The 26,619-nt window shown below is 38.9% G+C and overlaps 1 protein-coding gene across 6 annotated transcripts in view; it reads left to right on the forward strand.

The window, feature by feature from the left end:
- Positions 1 to 26,619, forward strand: part of PPP3CA (protein phosphatase 3 catalytic subunit alpha) — a 296,797-nt gene that overhangs the window by 131,282 nt on the left and 138,896 nt on the right. For all 6 annotated transcript variants that reach the window (XM_081812089.1, XM_081812087.1, XM_081812088.1 and 3 more), the window contains one exon: positions 1,876 to 2,076. In XM_081812089.1, coding sequence (XP_081668215.1) covers positions 1,968 to 2,076 — 109 coding nt within the window. In that variant the 5' untranslated portion in view covers positions 1,876 to 1,967. The remainder of the gene's footprint in view (positions 1 to 1,875; positions 2,077 to 26,619) is intronic.

The raw sequence follows: 26,619 nt of genomic DNA on the forward strand, positions 1-26,619 counted from the left end.
TCTACATATAAATCGCTAGGCGATTGTCTTGGGCAAAGTGCTTAATATTTTTAAGCCTCAAGTTTCTCCCCCACAGTAATGCTGTGAGGACTGAGAACACTGATATGTAAACACATGTACATATGTCTTACTCATCTTACAGCTTTCCTGCTGTGTCTGACTTTATTACCCAAACAATACTTGGCATAAAAGAAACACTCTATGAATGTTAGCTCCGGATGTTACAACGTACTTCAGTTATTATAACAATGCTCAGATAGATGTAGTCCACAATCTACAGGTGAGGCAACCGAAGCCAAAGGAGGTTATTTCCCTCGCCCAAGGTCATAAAACTGGTGAGTGCACAAAGCCAAGGCTCGTACCCAGGTTCATCTGACCACAAAAGCCTCCTGCTTATCCACTGAGTGTATTTCTGCCACTTCGTTTTGGCCGCATAGAGAATCAAGTTGCATCCATTGGTATAGGATCACTTCCTGATTTTTCTTTTCTTTTAAGTACTTACAACTTCTCTTGGATAGCAAACCTATGCTATTAGATTGCACAAAATTTCTTGCTATAGCTCTACCATAAATCTTGCTCCTTTGAGAGACACTTTCAGGAAATTAGGGGGCTAGGTCTATTCCTGAATATCAAGTGTTCTTCCTCAGAGAGGAACCATCGTATGGAGATGTTCTTATGCATATGGCGTAATGCACGTGGCAGCCGAAAGTTTCATGAAACTGTGTTTATGGTCCTTCTAGATATTTCTAATAGATCTGAGTTGTTTTCGGTAATGACTCCTCATGTAAAATACACAAACAATGACTCACCCTCACTGAAGGGGCGTATTGGCCATTTATCAGAAATTTAACCTTTATGATACCATCTCTAACCTAGACCTTTGGATGTCCTGGCACATTGTAGAAGTTTAGTGAATATCCTTCAGCTGAATGAGTGAATGAATGTATTCACAGATGTGAAGAATGACAGTAGCTACGGGAGAGGTTCTTACTGTTAAGTTACGGGGGTGTGGGTGAAAGAGAGAATGGTTGGTTCTGGAGCTGAGCAGTAAGTTGCGTTTGTTATTATATCATATTCCTAAATACGTGCATCTCCTCCCTGACACCATATTGTCCTTCACTGTTCAAGATGTTCCTTTGTCACCTGCGCACATGAATCCTGATTTCCTGTTTAATATTCAGTGCATTTTTGCCTTTTTGCTCTCAGATTTCTGCTCTCTCCTTAAATAGTGAGTCAGTTTACTCAGAGGTGTGACTTTAGTTGGAGGGGCAAATCTGGTCTGGCAGACCTTTCCCAGTAGAGACACCTCTTCTCCCGAGTGAGTTATGGTTGGATGTACAGAAACTATTTTCTTTTGTCAAATTGAATATTGCCTAACAGAAACATCTCTCTCTCTATTTTCTTTATTAAGTTAATCAGGATCTTCTAGATGCAAGAGATAGGTACTGGGTGAATAAGAAATATAAATTTCCTTTCAGCAAGCACTTTACATCCAGAATCAAAGAAAGAAGGCAGTCTTTAATTCTTGACAGCCCTTGATTTTATTTTAATGTGGGAACTTTTAAAATACTCCAGGGCGCCTGGGTGGCTCAGTTGGTTAAGCGACTGCCTTCGGCTCAGGTCATGATCCTGGAGTCACAGGATCGAGTTCCGCATCAGGCTCCCTGCTCGGCAGGGAGTCTGCTTCTCCCTCTGACCCTCCCCCCTCTCATGTACTCGCTCTCTCTCATTCTCTCTCTCTCAAATAAATAAATAAAATCTTTAAAAAAAAAAATACTCCAATAGGTGATTAGTAACAGAGAGAGATATTTGGCAGTTATTATTGAATTTTTGTTGGATTTGGCTAATGTAATAATTTGACTTTTTCTTTTTCAGCTGTCCCATTTCCTCCAAGTCACCGGCTTACAGCAAAAGAAGTGTTTGATAATGATGGGAAACCTCGTGTGGATATCTTAAAGGCACATCTCATGAAGGAGGGCAGGCTGGAAGAGAGCGTTGCATTGAGAATAATAACAGAGGGGGCTTCAATTCTTCGACAGGAAAAAAATTTGCTGGATATTGATGCACCAGTCACAGGTAAGTCCTGAGGATGGAGACTGCCCACTTGTAGCCACACTTTGTTCTTAACATCAAATCAAAAAATCCTAGATACCAATGAGTCTTCACATACCTCTTTCATCTTACTCTTTAACTGTCCAATTTGTACACGAAGGACTGAAGCTATGATACATATATAACTATTTTTTATTTCATGTATTGAATATCTGTAAGATGGTGATACTCTAAAAAGTATTGTACAATTCAGAGGTGATGAAGATATTCTGACATAATACTTTACTTTGGAGGTGATCTTGTTTGTTGGTGGAAACACTAACTGGCACAGAGGACACAAAATATTTGTTGGGACAAGTTGGACAAGGTACACCAAGACTTCCACAGTGGTTGAGTAAGTGACTGAGTTAAAGCGGTGGTTCTCAAAATGTTGTTCCCAGCCTAGCATTATCATCTCATCCCTTGGAAATGTGTTAAAATGTCAATTCTTAGGCCCCGCCGCGAATGACTGAATCATGTTCTCTGGGGTGAGGACATTTTTGTTATCATCAAGTCCTCTAGGAGATTCCAAAGTACATTCAAGTTTGAGAACCACTAAAGTTTAGGGAGAGGCCAAATTTCATGCCTTCCTATAGTATTTTGTGCCTAGAAAATATCTTCACTTTGAGTTTTTTGCTGTTACCTCTTACGGGCAGATACATATTTTTGTGTAAGCGTAACGTCTCTTAGTCCATCAAAATTAAATCTTGTCCGAAAAAAATGTATGGTGTAGAGGGTCAAATATTAGAGGTTTTTGATCTATCCTTTGTAGAGTTTGCTAAACTTCTACGTTTTTACTTTTTTGAGAAGCTAAAAAACATTTGTTTTGGGGGCACCTGGGTGGCTCAGATGGTTAAGCGTCTGCCTTCAGCTCAGGTCATGATCCCAGGGTCCTGGGATCGAGTCCCACATCAGGCTCCCTGCTAGGCGGGGAGCCTGCTTCTCCCTCTGCCTCTGCCTCTCTCTCTCTCTGACTCTCATGAATAAATAAATAAAACATTTTAATAACAACAATAACAAAAAACAAAAACAAAAAGCATTTGTTTTCTCCTTAATTATTATCATTCTGGCAAAGGAAAAAAATTAGACACAGAATATTATCCTTGTCAAAATAAAGGGGACGCTTAACGACTGAGCCACCCAGGCGCCATTTAAAAATATTTCACATATACTCCTGATAGCTTCTTTCTTCCAAATCTTTATTACTTACATGATTGGCCTTCAAAGATATATTTGAGTGTTACTCTTAAGAGAAAAATAAGCTCTCTAGAATACCAGACCAGACCTTCCTTGGTCAAAATGTCCCTAATGGTTCTTATTCCAAAGAAACTGGCATTCTTAATGTTTTATTTTTGGTTGGCAATGCAATTTTTCTTGCTTGTAGTTCAAAAAATGTAATGAATGTGTTTGGAGCCAGGCAGCAGGAGAAATTAGCTCCAGTGGTGTTAACTCAGTTTTGGCCAGTGGTGAGTAAATCAGGCCATGGATTCACTCTGTGTGTATCACTGTGAATCCCATTTTCCGTGTGTTAAGATGGAGTCATGCCTTATTATCTCCAACTCATAGACACTGTGAAAAAATAAAGACAAAACAAATACGAACATGCTTTACTTTCTCAGATACTAAAATCCTAAATTTGTTTAGTATCTAAATACTAGTTTGGAAGCCACCAGCAAAAAATAAAACAAAAAGCCAAACCAAATCAAAAAACTACTTCAAAAATTGGCCACAAATGCCACTTATAAATTAATGATAAAATATTAGATTTAAATGACATCTTTATCATTAAGCTTATTTGTTTTTGTTAAGAATGAATGGCTTGATATTTTGAGTTTATTTTTTATTTCACATGATAACGTGTGACTTGCAATGAAGAATTCATGTTAAGTTCACTAATGAGCCCCGTAGGTGGTAATGGAGGTGATAATTATAACTTAAAGAAACATGTAAAATAGATATTTAGGGCAATGTATTTTCCGGGATGCAGTCAGCTCTTCTGTTTGGTTAGACTCTGTCCTGAAAGGACACATAGAGAAGATTCTGGAAGAGTCAGATTTAGGATGTTTTATCCCAGAAACCTTCTGGAGTCCATGGACTAGTTGCACCCATGTTCAATACAGATCTCACTGGGTTCTTTCTAGTGAGATACCAGCTGACAATTTGGCAGAGTTTGGGATATAGCTGTGAAGAGACTTTGGAAATCAGGATTCAATCATGTATAGCATTCCCAGGGGGGAGAAAAACCCCAAAACCTTTCAGATAGTGACAGAAGCAGCTATGGAGACATTACAGAATATGTAGCACTAGTGAAATATAATCCAATCAGGAAAAACTTTTCTCTAGAGGAGTGTTTATATTTCATAACAAAGGCAGGATCCCAAGGAACCTCTAATAGGTTCCATTGTAGTGATCTCTTTTCCTCTTTTCTGGGAAGATACGGAATCATAGTGACAAAGGAGATAGAAAAAAATTATTTTAACATTTGGGTAAAAGGGAAAAAGAAAAAACCTTTTGCATATAATTCACCAGAAAGCTAAATTTATAGTTTCACATCCCAACCCACGAGTTTCTGATCAAAAGCTGAAACCTGCAGAAATGCAAAATGAAAGCAGGATACATTGATCAGAGAATATTGCAATCCCTTTTATTTCAAGATACTTTTTATAAGAATCTGAACAATGTGTATTTTTAAATGTTTTTTTTTTTTGTTTTTTTTTGTTTTTTTGAGAGAGAAGAGAGAGAGAGACAGGAGGGGCAGAGAGGGAGGGAGAGGGAGAGAGAGAATCCCAAGCAGACTCCCTGCTGAGTACGGAGCCTGACAGGATGTGGGGTTCCATCTCACAACCCTGAAATCATGACCTGAGCCAAAATGAAGAGTAGTATGCTTAACCGACTGAGCCACCCAGGTGCCCCATGTATTTTTAAATTTAGAATATCTGTATATTCTATCTTTATAGATAGAATATTTTATTTTTATTTTATTTATTTATTTGATTTTATTACTGGTGCTAGGCTGTGCAATAAAAGACATAGTTTACACTTAAAAATCTTCAGGATAGAGTATTCTTTATGTAGTTCAGAACTCCACACTTAGGAAAGATAGAAAATTTAATTCAGTGGAGAAGGAAGAAGAGGAAGAAGAAGGTAGTAGAAGAGGAGGGGGAGAAGGAAAATAATATAGAGATATTATTTTATATAATATACAAATTCAAATAAGAGGTATAATATACAAATGAGAACCTGTAAAAAAGATTAAGAGGAAAGAAGCAAGGATTTTTAATGTAGTGGGAAAAACCTGAACCCTGACAACATGGTGGTATTCAAGTGGTATTAGAAATAATCTCTCACCTGATATGTGAGATTCCTGAAAATGGTGAGGTGAGTGAGTCCTGGTAGAAACTGACCAGTAACTTCTTATGTGGAATTCACCTTTAAGTGGAGTAGATCTGTAAACTCTCAAAATGAAACAAATGGCAAGTATTTTGTAACAAAAGCCCTCCCCCACTTTCCCTCTAGTCCTCCCCACTCTTAGTTTTTAATTCATAAAAATGTTTCACTCACAAACGGTTAGAAAAAAGTCATGCTAACATCTGTGCCATCGTTTGCCCCCGTTTTGAGAAAAACCTAGAAATTAGTATTCTAGTTATTTGAAAACTGGACATTATTTTATTCCTTGAGCGGGTCTTTCATGTTTAAATGAACCAAGCTGCCCAAATCACCTTCCCCCACTTGAAGTGTTTATAAAGTATTGAAAGGTTTATAGTTATTTAGGATTTTCTTTACCCTTCAAATTCTGTACATTTTATTTGGGAGAAGAAGAACCGGGAAGCTGCCTAGTTCCAACCTGGACTTTGCATGTGTACCTCTGGAGGAGATAAAGCACTGTGTACCTTGCCGTCCGGGAGGTAGATTTAGATAAACCAGTAACCTTCTCCATGGGAGTAGAGGTGCCGATTAGCCAGGGGTCCGCGATCAAGACAAAGGAGGTATGAGGCATGTTTTGCTCTTTTCTCTAAACTAACTTGCCTGATTAGAATGGTAGCTGCTTCAGAGATTTAATATGAAGAATGTGTTTCTGTGTTGGAGGCATTTTGTCGAGGAATGTGTTTTCCTTCTTTGATTCTTTTATGAAAATTCAGTTGAATTTATCTTTGTTTACTTGTAACATACAAATGGAACCTTAAATCGTGTAGCCAAATGTCAGTGTGGCCACTTGCTCTGGACTGAATATTCATGCCCCCCCCACCCCAATATTCAGATATCCCCAATATGATGGCATTTGGAGGTGGGCCTCGGGGAAGTAATTAGATTTAAATGAGGTCATGAGGGTGGAGTCCCCATGATGGGATTAGTGCATGGGTGAGATGAGACCTCTCTCTCTCTCCTCCACCTGAGGATACAGTAAGATGGTCTCTACAAACCAGAATAGGGTCCTCGTCAAACACTAAATGTATGCCGGCATCTTGATCTTGGACTTTCCAGCCTCCAGAACTGTGAGAAATGTTTGTCGTTAAAGGTGTCCCGTCTGCAGTGTTCTGTTGAAGTAGCCCGAACCAAGATACAATTCATTTTGGGAATTCCATTTAATGCATATTTATTGAACATTTACCTTGTACTGGTGGTGTGGGTAATACATAGATGAATAAGACCTGGTCTCTGTTCTCCAACAGCTCAAAACAGGATAAGGAAAATAGATAATTTGGCCAAAGATATATCCATTGAACTATTGATTAAATTACAAGATATGATCTAGATTTATTTAAGCAAATTAAGAAGTATCCAACTGGATATAGCTAGTTTAAATCCAAAAGGTTTTTCTATCTTCTAAATGGCTAAGGTTTCCCTGACAGTGCCCACTGATTATTATATTCTGTCTTTGATTGGCAGAAACCTTTAAATAGCCATGATCCTAACTGTATTGAGTAGGGATTGAGAACTCCTTTAGAAGGTTAGGAACTGTGGATGGTAAGCACAGGAGGTGTAGTCCTTGACCAGAATACTCAAGCTCTAGTCAGGGCGTCAGACACAAAAACAGAGAATTACTATATAACTTGTTAAGAACTGTAATAAAGATGCCTACGAACTTAGTGTGGGAACTCAGAAAAAGGAATGCAGGGAAGCCAAGAAAGTTTTGACCGATTTCATGATATTTGAACTGGATCACATCTGAGAAGTAAAATTTTACTCTGTGAAGCATATTTTGAGCAGAGACAACAGCATATCAAAGGCGCTGGTGTGTGTGTGTGTGTGTGTGTGTGTGTGTGAAGTGGTAAGACGTGGTTTTGGAGGTTTGCTGTGGGAAGCCAGGGTCTCAGAAGGGTGTGGGGGTGAGGGTGGGGGGAGACCGAGGTTGGAAGGTCCAGGTTGGGTATGAGTCTCTGGCAGGCAGCGCTGAGACATTCCAGTACTGCTCTACAAGTCTTTGAGCAGGGAGTTACATAATCACATCCGGGAAGAGATGAGTGGAATGGAGTGGGAAGGAAGTCTTGGGAGAGGCTTTGGTTGGGAACCTCTCATATTCTCCCAGAGAAGCCAAGATGATGCCTTTGGCAGCGTAGGGGATTTGGATATGCTTTTGATTACAGGTCTTTAAAGAAAATGATAGTTAATACTAATTTTAAAACATCTGATAGTTCGTACTTAAAAATCAGTGTCCATTAAAGACTTCTTGAATACGGTAGGTGGTTTATGCAAGGATCCAATTTCCTACATTTGTCCTTGAAGTTTTCATACTTTCCTGTTTTCCCTTCAACTTAGCAGAGAACATTCCCCTCATTTGTAAAGCAAAAGCAGACCAGAAGCCCAGGTTTTCGAATCGCGTGATTTAGAGCTCATTTTCTGCTGTCTGGGTGGAGGGGATAGGCCAGCATTAGCTGGGCAAACTGCTAATCTCTCCAGTTTGTCTGTTTCCTGCAGGGGGGGGATTTGTCCCTGGGGCAGCAAAGGATTCCCTCAGTGGCTGTGTCTGCCATTTAGCATGTCAGGCAGTTGCCAGGAGAACCCTCTGGCTTTGTTCCTGGATATGAGAGTGGACCAGTGGCCAAGTTTAAGGTCATGGCATTCCTGCCCTTACAGCAGCTGACGTCAATTAGGAGAATTCCCCATGCCTTTACTCTGGGGAGAGTTAAGTGGGGATAAGAATCCAGTGTCTTTTGAGACCAAAAAGATCAGTGTTTATTCTCCTCAAACTATCATTTGTCACTATCAAAGCCTAACGTGGCCTTAGTTTATATGGGGATAAAATATTACTTCTGGGGCATTTTGCCCACTTAGATTTCAGTGGCCAGATCTCGAGGGCCTTCCCTTCAGCCAGAGGCCTATTTTGGTACCCAGCCCACTGCTGGCAGTTAGTGCATTTCAGTCCCGGCCTGTGGCAGGAGCACATCATTTTGAAGTCCTTATTCACCTTAATTTTGACCCTTGATTAAAAAAAAAAAAAGAGAGAGAAGAAAAATGTTGATAAAAGTTAACTAGGTGAGAGCAGACTCCTTTTCCATGAAGTGTTTACCTCTCTGGTTTTGCAAGGTTGGTTTTAGGAAAACCATCTTAAGCGGGAGAAAAGGGAGTCTCAGCAGTTTGAGTCAGTGTTTGTCAAAATTGAACATGAATCAGAATCACCTGAAGGACTTTATTAAAACACAGGTCGCTGAGTCCCACCTCCAGAGTTTCTGATTTAGTAGGTCTGGAGGTGGGCCTGAGAATTTGAATTTCTAACAGCTTCCCAGGTGCTGATGATACCCTTGATCTGGGACCGCACTGTGGAGACCACTGGTTTAAGTGACTGGTCTGAGGTCTCCTAGCTAGTAAGCTGAAAACCTTGCTTTTTCAACAGGCATCCATCTACATACCTCATGCTTAGCTATCATACTATATTACACACACTATTCTGCCTGTGTATAAGATTTTTAAACATCAGGCATTTTCAGTTCCTTTCACTAGAATTTCTTCTCGCTCATTACTGGAAAAAAAAAAAAACATGTTAAGAATGCTATTAAAGGTTCTCAAGAAATAGAAAAAAATAAATTATTTCGGTTATTGATTATTATTGGTTATATTTTATTTTTTTACTATTTTTTTGAGAGAGAGGGGAGTGGGAGAGAGCATGAGAGGGGAGAGGGTCGGAGGGAGAAGCAGGCTCCCCGCTGAGCAGTGAGCTGATGCGGGGAGTCCATCCGGGACTCAATCCAGGACTCTGGGATCGTGACCTGAGCCAAAGGCAGTTGCTTAACCAACTGAGCCACCCAGGGGCCCTGATTGGTTATATTTTAAATAAAAATATATTGCTATAATGCAAGGGGGCCAGACAGAACAATAGTGCTTAGCATATTTGGGGCACAGAGTTTATCTATACAGTTTTTTCTAAGTGAAAATCTTCATAGTACTTTTCTTTTACAAGCTCTCTGAGAGTGGACTGTATAGAAAGCTATGGCTGGGACAGTTTATAAAGGGTAAAAAAAAGGGAAGACTGATATCAATATTATCTCTAAGTGAATTGTTTGGTAATGAATGGAGTATTAGATTAAGAGTAGCTGAGCCATAGTCCTTCAGTACTTGTGTGTCATGAACGAGTCAGTAATAACCTACTGACGTCAGTAAACATGTAACACCATCCAGAGGAAACATTTGACAGTCATTACACTTACATCATAATTACCACAAACAGATATTTTGCTTTAAGATGCAGTGTACCCTGTCCTTTTCAGTTTGCCATAAATAGGTACTTTTCACAAATAGTGTTTAAGCAGCCCTGGTAAGGCGATGTCTGTAGTTGTTTGTTTTCTTTTTTCCTTTTTTTTTTTTAAGATTTTATTTATTTGTTTGTCAGAGAGAGTGAGAGAGAGCACGCGCGTGCACGTGCACACACACAAGCAGGCAGAAGGGCAGAGGGAGGGGGAGAAGCAGGGTTCCCACTGAGCAGGGAGCCTGATTCGGGACTCGATCCCAGGATCCCGGGATCATGCCCTGAGTCGAAGGCAGACCGACTGAGCCACCCAGACATCCCATCTGTAGTTGTTTTCATAGGAAGATAAAAATCCCTAAAATTATTATCCTTAAAACCTGAAAGTTATCCCTTGGAGTAATAATATTCTGATTGCTTTGGAGAAGGTTGAAATATATTAATATATTGTAATCAATATTACCATGGCTTGAAGAGAAGTAGTGTTTCAGATAATACCGGAATTCTCCAGATGAGGAAAGAGCATCTTCCTGGCTATCTCCAGGGAAAAATGTAGATGCCCTTCCTTTTGTCTAGCCGGATTATATTTGTGTTTCCAGTCTCATCTCATGTTACATTTTCTCACTGAAGTGTCCCTAATCATTTCAAACTCCATTGATTTTATTTTCTTGTGGGCCAGTAATGTTTATAGGTTTTAATGGACATTCCTAAATACTGGTCACAGACTGGTTCTGGTTTATGACAAAGTTTTTGTTGGTCCAGACTGAAATTATCTTTTTCAATTTAGTAAGAATGCTTTCTTTTTGTATGTGAAACTATGGTGATAGAAGATGGTAATTGTTTTTTTATAGCTTTTTGGTGAACAAATTAATGGGTTATTTTGTTGCAAGGTTAATATTTAAATTCTTGTTTTTTCCTGGTTACTGTTATAAACACTGTACTTTCTAACTCGTAGTTTTCACACAGCCCTATGCAGGAAGTACTGTTATCAGCTCCATTTTACAAATGAAGAAACTGAAGCTCAGTGGGGTATCATATCTAAGTTTATCCATCTAGAAGGTGCCAGAACTGGTATTAAAGCCCAGACAGCTCAACTGCATCTATTCCCGTTTTATTTGGGCATAGAAGTGGACTCTACAGGTCCATGGAATCATTAATTCTGCAAGTAATCATATAGCGTGGCATTTAACAATATTGTACTGATTTTTTAAAATTGTTCCATGCTGTTATCCTATTAAATGTTAACATCTTAGGATATAGATCTTGTGTTATGGTTTTGTGGATGTTCCTCTGTTTCAAAATAAATTTAATGTAAATGCAGTGCTGATTTGCACATAGTAAATTATGAAAATAATATAATGGAAGCATACAGGCACCTCTAAAACAGAGTACACATCCCTGTATGTGTGTGGATGTGTCTGTTTCTGTGTGTGTCAGTGTAATCATTTAAATGAGCGTTATCTTTTTATTCTGTTCTTTTCTCCTCAATAGCTATTTGGTTTTTTGTGTCTTAAGTGGAGGACTTTAGACATACAAGATGCTGGATAAATAAAATAGATGAACTTATCAGAAGTCGCTTCTTACAGAAAAATCTGTGGTTTAATTAGTGGATCAGTAAGGGGAAAATAATATTAAATTTTGAGGCAGCTGCTTTACCACTATTTAAAATGACCATCTGGGCATAGAAAATGTATTATTTAAAATATTAAATACTTTCATGCACATATTCTTGCCAATGTTAATATATATTCCGTGAGAGATGACCTTTAGGCAATTCAGTCCTGGCTTGGTTTTTGTCTGAGGGTCAGATAGCTTGTCCTTCTACTAATTTATCCAGCTCTCCACCAGCATCACTGAGTGAGCATTGTCTCATGAAATAATGTGAAAGTCCATGGAAAGGTTTGGGACATGAGTCTATCTGTTGAAGGGGTAAAACAAAAAACACAAAAAAATCACACAAAAAACCCCAAGAACTATCAAAAGTTCAATGTTCATTTTTTAATATTAAACACTGAAAATCAGGAAATGTTACACATATGTTTATTATATGTTTATTATTAAATGTTTTATATTTATTTATTTATTTATTTATTCTTAGAGATACATATATATATAGCTCCAAAAGTAAATTACAAACTGGTAACAAGTCTCCCTTAAGTTGCTTTTATCATATGAAAATAACATTTCTCATAAAATGTGGTTTGTAGAAATAGGATTTTATGGATTATATGACAATAGAAAAAAACCAACAAACAAACCCCACATCCAGGGGATAATCAAATCTTTTTCAGAGATTTTCATGAAACAACACCGTATTTTAATATTCTGAACAAAATTTAAATTCCTGCTATCATTTCGTCACTTTTTGACTGCAGTTTGGTGTATAAAATGCTTCCCTGTAATTAATTTCTGTTCATAGTTGATATTGTGGTCCATGTGTTGCCAGTTTTAGACATAGCAGCATTGTTTCATTCTGTTCCTTAAGATATCCAAGGTTTGGACACCAAGGCTTTTGAACTTCAACTTCATGAGAGTCTTATATGTAGGCAAAAAGAAACTTGACCTCTTTTTCTCTTTCTTTAAGCTTTTCTTAATTTTTTTTTCTAATGCTGTCTCCTGAATTATTCTCTCTCTTGTTTACAGTGGACAAAGCCCTGTGAAAGAGTAAAATGCGGATTAATGGGAAGGACAACTGTAGATAAAAATTAAGGAAAGATAAAATTTTTTTGTTTTTTGTTTTTAATTAACATATAATGTATTATTTGTTTCAGGGGTACAGGTCTGTGATTCATCAGTCTTACACAATTCACAGCGCTCACCATAGCACATACCCTCCCCAATGTCTATCACCCAGCCACCCCTTCCATCCCACCCCTCTCCACGGCAGCAACCCTCAATTTGTTTCCTGAGATTAAGAGTCTGTTATGGTTTGTCTCCCTCTCTGGTTTCATCTTGTTTCATTTTTCCCTCCCTTCCCCTATGATCCTGACTTGTTTCTCAAATTCCTCGTATCAGGGAGATCATATGATACTCGAGGAAAGATAAAATTATTAACCAGACTTTCTTTTTCTGTTATGGCTCCATTTGTACTTTTTTTTTTTTTTTTAAATAATAATTGATGTCAAGATCACTGTTTGATTTACAGTGCCTTTCTTTTCAGATTCATGTTCTTTGTTATATTCACGACAGTATTATTGTTGTGTTCGTTGGATTTTGTGATTAATGTCAGACATTTTGATATTAAAAAATTGATTTGGAATTCATGAATTTGATTCCTTTTCAGAAACGCAGTTGTTGACGTGATCTCCACCTGTGCTCTCTGATTTGAGATGCCATCTGGTGGTACGCGTTCGATACACCGAGTTGTGCTTTTCACGGCTGTCAGAGTCTTTATCCTTCATTGCTTATGAAGGTGCATATTTGTTGAAATGACTTGCAAAGACGTCTGTCTCCATTTCAAACAAAGGATCTTTTGTACCTTACTTTCTGTTTTCTCAAAGCAATATGCCTGTGTGCTTTGGTCTTTATTAGCATAATCTGATTCTTTCTTAAAAAAACATTGAAAATCATGCTCTGATTTTAGGAACTTAATTGAGCTCACAGAAATTTGTAGATATTCAGCATCTCCTTTAAGATCCTAATTACATATGTTTTTCATTTCATTTTTAAATGGTAAATCTGATTGGGCATTTGGATATCATGTGATGAATAGGAGATTACCAGATAATCATAAACATGAAACAAATTACTCGTTTAAAATTCTCTTCCTCGTGTTTTAAACATTAAAGGCCAGTTCCTTCAAAGGTGGACCTCAGCTTAATCTTAACGACTGCTTTCGTTGCCTTCTTCAAGAGATAAGCTGGTGATACTTATTAAATATATATCAAAGCTGGGTGGAAATTTGGAAAGTTAATTGTCTGCATTATTGATATGAACTATCCATTCCACTTGAGAACCTGAACTGAGGAAATGTCAAAAAAATGAGGTTTTGTTTTGTTTCATTTTTTTTGGCTCTTTCAAATTATTTGTGGCTGGTTAGCTTAGTTTATTGAGGGCATGGCGGCAGTGAGGCAATTTCTAGATTCTTTCCCCTCTGTGGGCTGTTCAGCATTCTCAGATTATACTCAGACTTCTGGTTCAGCCAGTTAATCTGCGGGGGCAGGGGGAGGGAAGAAAGAGAAAGAAAAGAAAAGAAAAAAGAGATGGAATGAAAAGAGGTGAGAAAAGGAAGCGTGATTTAATCTCTGCTGTGCCAGTCACCTGAGGTCCATCTAAGGACAGTGCCATTGCCTAATGACCACGTGACAATAATTTTACTTTCACCCTCTGTGGTATCAGGGTTAAAAATTATGGACTTCTAAATTCGCATTCTGGATCTGCAGTTTTCTAGCTGTGTACCACTGGGCAGCTTATTTCACCTCTGGAAACCCCAGCTTCCTGATCTTTGAAGAGATGAGGTGTTAGTCTCATGCCTGTCACTCCCATAACGTGAAATGCTGCAGCCATATAGCACTTAGATCAGGCGCCCAGTAAAGAGTAGCTGCGCTGTTATTGCTACAACTGTTCTTGTCATGGCTGTTACTGTTGTTGCGCAGCTAATACTCCAGCCATCAGTTCTCTTCCACTCCTGGGTGATTGGAAGCCCAGAGAGCTTTTAACTGTGAATCCGGGTTTTATAGCAGACATCACACTTGTCCTTTTATGGAATAGGTCAATACTGAGAGGGCTGTGGAATGAAGGAGGGAGCAGACAGGTCCTCGTGCGGACAGCTTCCCACCGCTCATCCTTTCTAAACTGCAAATGAGTTTCAATTTTAATTAAAGAAAAATAAATTTTTTATTTGTGGACATTTTTCGTGCAGACAGTACCTCAGAAAGAGGTTGTGATTTCAAACCTCACCCTGGGTGTAGAAATTAATAAAAATAAATAAATAAATAAACTTTATTAAAAAAAAAAGAGGGAATGGAAAAAATTAAAATTTCACATGCCTGTGAAATGTGAACTATTAAGTTATCTTTTAAAATTGGAAGTAATTCAAATATGGGAGGGTGGGTCTTGCTCAGGCATCCTGTGTCAAGTGATAATTCTCCATATTTGACAGCTGAATATCATTCTGATGCAAACACATTTTCATTTCAAATTTGAGTGATTGACTTTTTAAATAATAATTCATGGAACTACCAATGAAGTGTACATTATCTAGATTTTTTTTTTTACATTATCTGGATTTTACATTTCCCATGTAATATGCAACTGTAGATTGCTCTCTGACATTTAAGTCAGATAAATGTGACTGAGATTTCCAGTGATTTTTTGTTTGTTTGTTTGTTTTTTGTTTGTTTTCTTCCATCGGCCACCCTAGGGCCAAAAATCAATGATAAATGGTATTTGTCTTATGTGTATGTGTAAGTCATTGTATGTTACACATAAGACAAATACCATACATTGACAATTAAGATGATTCAGATATTTTTAAGGTTTTCATTTATTGAACATTTATACTGGTACAAACACTGTGCTAAATACATACATACAATGGTGTCGAATTTCAAGCATCAAGTTGCAAATCCTAGAATGGTTTAGAAAGTCTTGAGTGTTCGTTGTCCATAAATGTCTTCAGTCTCATCTAATACCTGTTTCCCTCATTATCTCTATTTCCTGTGACCTGTCTACAAAGGCATTCTTTCACTTCAGCTCTTTTCAGGTCCTTGAACGTACCACCTTCCCTTTCAATAAGAGACTTAGCACATGCTGTTCCTTCTTTCTAGAATTTCCCTCACCCCATACACACATCCAGTAATCTTGAACAGTCAGATTTCAGCTTAAATGTCACTTTGTTAGTCTTCAGGGAAGCCTTCCCTGACTAGCCCCTATAGTACCATGTACTATTTCTTCAAAATATTTATCATAGTAATAATATTATGTTATTTGTGTGATCATTCTATTGAGCTTTCTCTTCCTCACTAGACTGTCAATTTCATGAGGGCTGACCCCTTGTCTACTTCTGCCCACCATTTTATCCTTACCATGTAGCATAGTGACTGCCTCATGGTAGACATTCATTAATATTTGTTAAATGAAGTGATGCATGCATAACCTCAATTTATAAAGTTTATAATATTCCTTATGACCACACATACCATGTGTTGATTCCATGTGTCAAAGAGAACCAGAGCCAGACATCAGTTAAAGTGGTAAAAAAAAATAAAAAAAATAAAAACATTTAATTCCTAAACTAGTGCAAAGGGGAAAAGAGACCAGTAGAGAGCTGAGCTCAGTTCAGAATACAAGGACAAGTGGGAATTGATAGCCCAAGAGTGGGGCAAGGAGATTTGTGGATGGAAAACTACTAAGAGAAGATATCAAGGGTACGGAGATTCTTGCTAAAGGCAGACCAGGGTGATCAGATATCAAGGATAGGGGATTCTTGCCACCACTGAACAGGCAAGCTAAAGACAGGGTCCAAAGGATGAGGCCTGGAGGAAAAGAAGGCTCAGAGGAGCCTGTCTAAAGTTTGGTCAGAGAGAGAATCTTTGTCAGTCCCTCCTCTTGTTCAAGGAGAGAAGACACACTCTTTTTCCCTCTCAACAACATAAGTCCACTTTTCATTCGGTCACTAAGGACTGAATGTTCATCAAGGACCAGATGAATCATCTGTTGAGACTTGGTGACAATTGCTCTACTTTGTTAACCTGGAGACATTTAGTAAGAGAGATACCTATGAACATAAACAGAAAGGCAGAGATTAGAGGCCGAATCAGTCTATATGCCCAATATCATAGGCCTTCATGTGTCTACCAGAAGTCCTAGAACCTGTCATCTTTCCTCAGTGGTGTCAGCGCCATGGCAGAAATGCAAGGAATTTCTTCATTTGTCTCTGGCACCTTCCTGATTATGACAAAGACATGAGTTAGATTAGTGGGACAAAAGTGCAGCAGTCAGTTCGACTCCATATCCAGAGTGATACAGTCATTGAGGACAGTGTACTGGGTTTCTCGTAATTAGCAAGCCATAGATTCGAGGACAGTAGTGATGTTGTCCAAGAACATGGCGAACTGCTTCAACAATGAATATGACTCTGTTATTGAATCAAACTTCTTCAAACAGGTGATGAATTCTTTCAACCAGGCAATGAATTCTATCCAAAAGGTGACAAACCTTTCCCCAAAAGTAATGAGGTTGTGGATGGAACTTAGGCCCAATTCTGTAGCTGTATTTTCTAAATCATCTCTACAGGAATTGAGATCACCTACAAGGGAACCTATGATGTCCTGGGCACCTCTTTGGTTGCTACAGTGAGAGAGAGGAGAACTGAAAGAAGTGGGTCCTTATTTTAGAGATAGTTCAAGAAAGGAAGAAAATTGTGGAGGATTAGGTATAATGAAGAGATTGGGAAAACTGGCAGGTTAGCAAGATCTGGTCCAGTCGGCTGGTGGCAGCCAATAGTCTTGGCTTCCACTGACAGAGTTAAGAATCATCAGGAGCTGGTCAGGAGTCATAGAAATAATTATCTCTTAGTTGAGGGTGACTAGAGAATGCAGATTTTGGGGGTGGGGAGAAGATTTGTCAGAGATAGTTCACATGTAGTTGGATTGGACCTGAGGAATCAGGCCAGCAAGGCTAATGGGGACTTTTCCATCGAGATGAGGAATGTCAGAGGGACCGGTCTCAGCTTGGGAGCCTTATGTTGCATTTAGTGATGGCTAGGTAAGTGTAATGACAAATGCCCATTTCAAGAAAGGGACTGGTTGTAAAATTATGATGGAAATAGCCATGACCCTTGCAAAGATACACTGGAATAGGTTTGAGGGTTGACTCATGATGGGTAATTGTCCAGTTTAGAATGATGGAGGGAATGGGAAGAAGGGTTATAGCAGAGCAAGCATTATGATTGATGAAAGGAATCTGGGAAGAGTCAGATGTGCCCACTGGAAAGGGAGCAGCGTACTGACAGTCTGTCCAGTGGAGGTCAATAGACAGTGTGACTGTATTTGTCTGGTAGAATAAATCATTTTAAGGGTCAGTTAATGATCATGATTTTAAATACATTTTTAAAAATATAAACATTAGCTTTCTTTTCAACCAGATTTTGATTTTCTGTTTAAGTAAGACTTAATGCGAAAGCTGTTAAATCTTCACCATACTACTGGCAAAAAATAAAACTTGAACATTTGTGTAGAAAGTAAAACTGAAATGGAGCATGAATGTGCTCACCTTTGTGTTCCAGGTTCGGTTTTTTTCCCCAGTAACCTCTACATGGTGTATGTAATGGGAGTGCTGTCAGGATGGGGCTCTGCCGCCTAGTGGCAAGATCATTGGCTTTCGAATCAGACAGACATAGGTTTTAATCCTGCTGCTGACAAGTTACCTAACACATCTCTCTCCTTTTACTCATCTTGCAGATGATCAAAATAATTTTTACCTTACACTGCTGTGAAACTTGAGGTAACGTAAGAAAAGTTCCTCACACAATATCTGAGGTATGGTAGGATCTCGGTGAATGAAAGTTATCGTTCATTACCATTAACATTGATACATACGCACTCAGACTCCCAAACCTTCAAACGTGGGGTGCCTGGGTGGCTAAGCTGGTTGAGCATCTGCCTTCGGCTCAGGTCATGATATCCAGGTCCTGGGATGGAGCCGGGAGTCAGGCTCCCTGCTCAGCAGGGAGTCTGTTTCTCCCTCTCCCTCGGCCTCTCCCCCTGCTTGTTCTCTCTCTCTCAAATGAATAAATAAAATCTTAAAAAAAAAAAAAAAAGAAAGAAACATCAAACATTTGCTGATTTATTCAGTGCTAAATTCCTATTTGGCCTTTTGGTACGAATCAGAATTCATTAAAATAATTCATGATCGAAAATTCAAAAATTCCACTCAGAGCATTTATGTAAACTGTTTCCTTGTTTTGTTTGGTGTGCTTTCTTATTCCCTGATTTCTCCTTTTCATCTGACTCACAGATGAGTTACTTGACGTTTGTTTTGGTTCCGAGTGGAAGGATAGTTGTTTTGTTTAGGATCTTCTTGTCATTATTATACTGAAAGAATACCTTTTTTCTGAGCGTAACAGGAAAAGGAAGATAAAAATAATGATACCAGTGAAAACGGTTGTCCAGAAGCGGTGAGAAAGAGTACACATTGTGAATCAGGAATCCAGGGAGGTGGTGCCCGTCAGACAACAATTTCTTCCTGCGATTCATGAGGTTATTTGCCATGATCTCAAAGCCCCTTTTAGTGTTGATTCTATGAGTGTATTTCTTACTCCCAAGTACATGTTACAGGACTTCAAAGTGAATATCTTGATTAGATACTTCATTAACCTTATCAGGACTTCCTCCTGCCACCCTTTCAAAACATCTCTGTGTCAAAGCAACAGATAACCTCAGCTTTTGTTACTGTGTGATCTTGCTTCCCACCATATGATGGTTTCCTGACCATTTCAGAACCACTGGTTTTATTTTTGTGAGTTCTTCAATATCCAGAATGATTTCTGTCATTAGCAACATCATCTGTGTTATAGCTGCAGCTTCCCTGCCCTTCCCCACGTGGCATTTCTTTTTTCTTTAAAACATAGAAGGGTTCCTTCACCAAAATACTTTCTCTTCTTTAAGTATATGCTCTTTATGCTTTTCTAATATAAATAACAAGTAAATCGGCTGCTTTTTAATTTGAATGATTTTTGGTAGCTATATTAAAAAAAAGCATTGTGAAAAGGGAAGGGATTTGTGAATTTTAAGTAATATATTCTGATATATCACCATGACATAATGAGAAATATATATTTGGTTCCCACCCCCGGTTTCTGACACAGAGCTCCTAAAACCCACGTAACTTCCTGAGTCATGGGAGTTACAGGAGTATCTCACGCAGCCCTGCTAAATACCTTGGAGTTTCCTGGGTGATAGGAGCATCTTTTGTTCTAATGAGGCAACTCTGACTGGGCTCCTGGAGGGCTTCAGGGTGGGTGTGGGTCACCAGAAAGACCAAGCTATGATTAGAAGCTTGGAGCTTTCAGCTCAACCCCCATCTTCTAGGGAGGGGAGAGGGACAGGAGATTGAGTTAATAATCTATCATGTCTGTGTGATGAAGCATCCATAAAAACGTCTACGTTATGGGGTTTGGAGAGCTTGTGGGCTTGTGGACACAAGCACATGCCAAGAGGGCAGTGCACCGCAACTCTACAAGAACAGAAGCTCCTGCACTTGGGATCCTTCCTTACCTTGTCACGTGCCTCTTCCTCTGGCTGTTCATTTGTATCCTTTATAATATTCATCCTGAAAACCAGTAAATATAAGTAAATGTTTCTCTGAGTCTGTGCCCAGCAAATTATTGAGTGAGGTGGGAGGAAGGGTGTTGTGGGAACTCCCAACTTTGTAACCGAGTGTGGCAAAAATATGGGACCCTGGGGTTGGAAATTGGTTGGTGTGGAGGAAAAGCCCAATGCATATGGTGCCAGAAGTTATGTAAGTAGAGAAACAGTGCTCCTTTAATCGTATAGCTCCTGATGTTTTTTTGGATGTTGACCTCTCTTACTGCATTTTGTTGTTATTTATTTATTTTTTTAAAGGTGGAGGGATTTTTATAGTGGTTGTATATTTTAAAAGTAATAACTTAATGAACACTTTCTTTATTCCTCTAAGGGTTAAAAATTTGCTCATATATCTGATTGCTGGCCATGTCAATCCCTATTATTAAATTCTTGACTTTGAAAAAATATGTGAATTTTTTTTCCCTGTGATTATTTTCCTGCTGTGAACAGTCATCTTAATTTTGTTTTTGGGAGAGATTTAGAGATCACTTCAGCTACCAGCCTCACGGATCAGGAAACCGAAGGGCACTGGTCTGGCAAGGTCACTTCCTGCTTGTTAGTGCTGAGGCAGGCCCAGAACCCCTGTCCCCTCCTCAATGTCCCACTGCCTTTCTTTGTTCTGTCACCTGTTTGCTTCTGAAGGACGATGGAGAACGTTGGTAGTTTTACTTCTGCAGCATGTTTGGTGCTACTTTTGCCCTTTAATTTCTCTTGTCTTTATTAGAATTGGATGTACATTTATATACATTTAGTGTATTTTAACAGTTGTTCTTAGTGGTAGATTTGAGTTTTTCTACTCTTTCCTAGCCTGTAGATCACATATTAACTCACTTTTCCCTACTAACCTTTAAATAGAGTAAGCCCTCAATGTCCTTCTCATTTTGTCCTTGACCTGGATTTTTCTTCTGCTTCATACATCACGGTTGGCAGCTTGGCACAGGTAATGACCTGCGAGGCGTGATGTTTGTCCATTCCATGACTATCCTTATTTAACTGCTGGAAATGTTTCCCTCATCTTCCCCCATGATTACCTTTAAATGTCTTCAGACTTGAGAAAGTTGGGTTTTGTGGAGACCGCATAATGCCAGTGGGAGTCTACCACAGATCTCCATTCTCTGTTTCCTGTGGAAAATGGAATAAAATAGAATGTTTTAGTTTCCCAAACTTACTGCACGGTGTGGTAGAATCAACCTCATTCATTCTATTTGTGCCTAAAGAGCAAACAACATTTTGCCCCTCTCCTGCTGAGGTTTCTTCCTGGCCAGCTCTGGCAATTTGAAAATAGAAAGTAGAAAGTGTTTCATACACCAATGACCATTACTTCCCAGTTTCTTCCTTCTCATCTAGCTTTCGGCGCCGACTCAGGCATCTGCATCTTTTAGTATTGTGTACAGCCACGGAATCATAAACTACTCGATGTGTGCATGCCATAGACAGCTTGAACAACTTTTGGGCTCCTCCAGTACTCCTTCTTTAGCATCGTAAAAAAGTACTAAATCTGGAGGGAACATTAGGGATAAAAACAACTCAAGTAGTATAGTGGGAAGAATGATGGACTGCTCGGGAATCAGCTGGGATAACCTTGGAGCCAGGTGCTTCACCCCTGTGCGTCAGTTTTCTCTTGAGAAAAGGAGCCAGACGGCAAGGTGCAAGAATTACCTGGACATCGCTTCTTTTATTCACTGAAAATTAGTTGTTACGGTTTCCTAGGAGTCTGCCACAGACGGACTCCTAAATCCCAATTTTAGCTATCACCTTGAGGGCTCCCTTTATTTCTCAGAAGGAAAGCTTTCCTCCTCTGTAGGCCCCTGCTGATTTGTGCAGCTTCGAAAACAAGGGTAGCCTTAGACCAGCTTCTTCTCAGAATTCTTTATTTCCTGTGTTCAGGCTGTGTTTTAATCTTCGCTTCCAGGGCATTCCCATTTCCGTTTCTTCCATCGTTGTGGATTTCTTAGACCTTTTTCATGTCTCCCAATATCTTCCAGGGCTTTAAATCTGGCCCTAGCCCTCCACTCCCATTTCGCAAATAACACCCCTTCTCAGGCCGTAGGGTGCAGCTGCGTCACCTCCAGGCGCTGTCACCTCTCAGCTCTGTGGCTGGCCACCCGGGTTTTGTACACTCTCTGTGCTTCAGTGTGGAGCTCACAGAATTGTTATGGGGATTAAGTTAATTAGAATCTGTAAAGATCTTCAAGCACAGCGGGGCACATAGTAAGTGCTATGTGATTACCGGCTATCTTAATGTGACTGCAGGCGATGTTCCCTCCCCCCACCCCACTATTCTTTTTGGCCCGCTGAGGGTCTCCTCTCCCCTAGACTTAGAATGCTTGTCTGTTGATGTTATTTTAGATCAAGAAGTAGACATTAGCTGGCACCCATCGGCTTCCCTTACATACTTCAAATTATGTCTAAGCTCATAGTTAGATTTGAGCACGCAGACTTTATGTTCGTCCTAAAAGTCATTCTTAAAATACTTAGGGTTTTCACATGTTGTTGGAAGGAAATGCTGTACTTAATTCGAGAAAATGCTTTAGAAAAGATTTAAGCCAGATTACCAGAATACATAAATACCAAAGGATATTTAAGTTTCTTTTTAGAAAATCAAACACACCTAAAGACTTGACTCTTCGGTGATTTATTCCCCAACCCTAACTAATTTTGTGTTATTTTAGTGGAAAAAGTTAATCCACCAGATAGTTTGGTTGCTTCACTTTCTTGAAAAGAAATCTTTTCAGGTTCATATTTTAAAAGAGTTAATATTAAACAAGTCATGCTGAAAGAAGCCAACCTTATTGCTGAAAACATAAGTATTTAATAGAGTCATAAAATATCAGAAAAGCTTAAAAACTTAGAGATCATTCAATTCAGCGATTTCCAAACTGTTTAACGACCCAAGTCTTTTTTAATGAACTCTTGTACAAAACTTAAAATATAAAACCGAGAGGCCCTGGTTAACAAAAAGATGATTGCCTCCCTTCCTTGTGACCAGACAAAGACCATACAGAAACGGAGTTGAGAAATGCCAGCTCAGCTAAACTTCTCCTTCAGCCCTGGAAGAAACTGAGGCTGAGAGAGGTTTGTCCCATTACAAGGACATTCAGCTAATTAACAGATGAACTGGAGGTAGCAGTCAGTGGCCTTAACTCCTATATAAGCATAATTTCCCTACTTCATTTCATTTCTATCCTATGAAATTATTGTTACAGTTACTTATAGTATTTTGGAGTATTATGTTTGGGATATGTTTTACAGCTGGGACGTTGGGGTTGGATTGGTTTAGGTTCAAATTCTGGATCTGCCCATTTTGTCACTTAAATAACTTAAAGTCTCAGCACCTTATCTTACAGATAAGATTTTCTTTCTCTGAAGGAGGAGTGATTCTAATGGTGAATACCTCACTGAGTTTTTGTAATGCTATCACATAAATAAATGTTATCTTATTATTAGCATTGATGTGGTTGTTGTTCATATTACTATATTCAGTTAGCTAATTAATAAATCAGAAATTACTTTGGAAAATTAAAATTAAGCTTAATTAAATTAAGTTAAATTAAATTGGATAAAAATCCTCTTCAAACTGTTATTTAAAACTTACGCTCATAGAAGGTTGTCATCTTCATGTGTATATCTATAACTGTATCTGTATCTATATTGGTATCCTATCTGTATCTGTATCTCTATAAATTCTGACATCACTGCCTTTCCTGGGGCATAAGAATAAGTGTGTGGTGTAAATATAACAATGTTGTTTTTCAGCTGTTGATAAAAATGTAGACTGTTGAAGCTGTATATAACTGTGGAAATCACTTAGTGTTTCATTTTACTGTTGCAAAAAATAAGCCCGCTAAAATTTGGATTTTTTCCCTTAGCACATCGGGTTTGCAAAAACTTATACAACCAAGCACTGCCTTCTCCCTCCTACCACAGGCTAAATAAACACTCTGCCCACCACACATCCATGTATTACTCATTGCGATGTAACTGGGCCTATGGGACATTTTTCACATAACACCTACCATCACCCCACTGCCCCCTGCAAAAAAAAAACACAAAAAACAAAACACCCAACAGAGAAAAGTTCAGTTCCTTTAATCCCGAAAAGCCACTGTCAGGGCCCAGGATCCATCCTCAACATCTCAGCCACGTTCTTGTGCTGGCCCGATGGCTCTGCTCCTATACTAAGGAAGCAGACATGGTGGTGGAGGGGAGTCTGAGCCGGAAAGTGGGTGTATGGAGCTCAGGGTGTATATGGATTAATCACAGATCTGGGAATGCTGATTTTAAATGTCCAGGTAAGGATGCCCCAGCACAAAGAAATCTACTGTGTAGCTAGCTATGTAGCAAATTGATTTCCTTCATCTGAATGGTGATAATAAAACGGTGCTGCGATTTCATAAACCTTTTTTATAGGCTCGTTATGAAATGGATTAAAGTGATGCCATGGTTTTTACAAAGAAGGAGAACTTAGAGATGTATGTTTAACATGTCTCATGGGAATGAGAAAGTAAATGAATTCCTGGTGTAAGTTAGAGTCTGTCCTGGTTTAAAGATTAAATCCGCTCCCCTTTGCATTAGTGAACTAGGTAATTTCACAGAAGTGGGTCCAAGCCTCCTAAGATTCACTGTGGAAGGGGTCACATGGCTTAGAAAGAATCTGAAACGGTGAAGGGAGACGGCCCCTTTAAAGATTTTAAAGGGAAGGGGAAGTGGGAATAACACTGTAGGGCTGTTTAGTCACCGGGGAACTGGGATGAACAGTGTGTTAGTCACAGTGCTAGGCACCCTTACATGTGTTTTCATATTTAAGGCCTTTAACGGCACTGCAATTTAACAATAAATTTAGTGCCAACTCCAGAGCAGGCACTGTTTTAAGTGTTTGGACCTGTGAATAAAAGGTAAGATCAGTATATACCTCTCTTTATAAATGAGAGAGCCAAAGCTCAAGGGTGTTAAGCATCTTGCCTCAAGCCACAGATAGGAGTGTCAGAAATGGGATTTGAACACACGTCTCTGAGTCCATGGTTCAGGTTTGGGAAATACAGCATGAATGACCAGGCATGCTCTCGTTGAGTGCTTTTGCCTCCAAAATACAGCTGATAAAACCTCTGCCGCCTAGCTCCTGGGTTTATTGTGAGAATCAAGTAGTCTTCTGGATGTGGTGGGTTTTACTCTCTCCCTGCTTGTCTCCCGCTGTTCTCTTCCGATACTTGGGTAGAGCATTATTAATATTCTGAGTTAAGTCTGTGTGCAAGTATGACTCCTCCAGTGGAAAATGCACATCTGTCATTCTTTCATGCAGTCAGTTGGTCAACAGATATTTATGGAGTGCTGCCGTGCATCAGGCACTATGCTAAATATGGGGGTGCCATGGTGAATGAGAGACATGTTTATTTTCATGTGATCCTTATATCCTAGCAGAGATGGGTATTACAGAAATTATACAGTTGTTTATATTTGTGCTAAAGTTACGGAGGAAGAAGAGAAACACATCTGTCCTCTTAAACCTGCACCTAATTCATTTACTAAACGAATTAGTAAATAGATGAATAGTTAGAATAAATTAGAATAGTTAGAATAAATTCCACAGAGTGGCAACTGAGCACATGCACTTTGTGCCATCATGCCGGGGTTCAGAACCCAGTCCTGCTGCTTACAGAGCTTTGGGACCTTACCCAAGTTACTCAGCCTCCCCATGTTCCAGGTCCCTGCAGAATAGAAATAATCATAGTTATTGTAAGGGCTGAATGAAGGAATATCAAGAAATAATTTTGAAGTGCGCAAGACAGACAGTAAGTACAAAGCTTTAGCTATCATTATTATTATTACTACTATTATCATGTCGTAGAACTTTTCAGGAAATTCTTTTATCCATAGCGTTCACTCCTGCCTTTAACCTTCTAAGAGTTTGTTAAAAGGATTGTTATATAGTTGGCATCAGAACCAACTGTAAGGCTTTAAAGAATACACATATTCAGCCCTGTTGTAGGATATTCTTATTCAGTAAGTCTAGATATAGCTCTGCACTTCAAAAGCTTCACAGATGACCCTGATTCACACCCCAAGGTAAAAACCAATCATTTTAAAATGACACAGAAAGGAGATTACACACATGGCAGAGCAGGAGTGTTAACTCCGGACAGACACCCAAGGACTTTGCTTTGTGTACCTGTCCTTGTGTGAGTATTGAAAAATGTGATTGGTAAACAAAAGAGATAACTAAGAATTCCTGTAGACACTAGTTGTTCTTTTTTCCAAATGGCCTTTAATTTTAATACTTTTTCAAAATATCAAAATAATTTATCAATTGCCCAAATAAGTTTGACGAGCCTAGAATGTGAACTCCTGGGAAATAAGAATTTTTGTCCGTGTCACTAATGTACTGATGTATTGGCATATAGTAGATGCTCAATAAATAAGAGTTGAAATGAATTGAGTACATTTTAAAGCCTTAACGATGTTTTGAAAGAGATAAGAAGGATAAATTATAGGCTGGGTCAGGATTTTCCTTTTTTTCTTTTCTTTCTTTCTTTCAAGATTCTTTTC

This window comes from Leptonychotes weddellii, chromosome 2, assembly GCF_054177405.1.
Source record: "Leptonychotes weddellii isolate Sample4059 chromosome 2, ASM5417740v2, whole genome shotgun sequence".
NCBI lineage: Eukaryota > Metazoa > Chordata > Mammalia > Carnivora > Phocidae > Leptonychotes > Leptonychotes weddellii.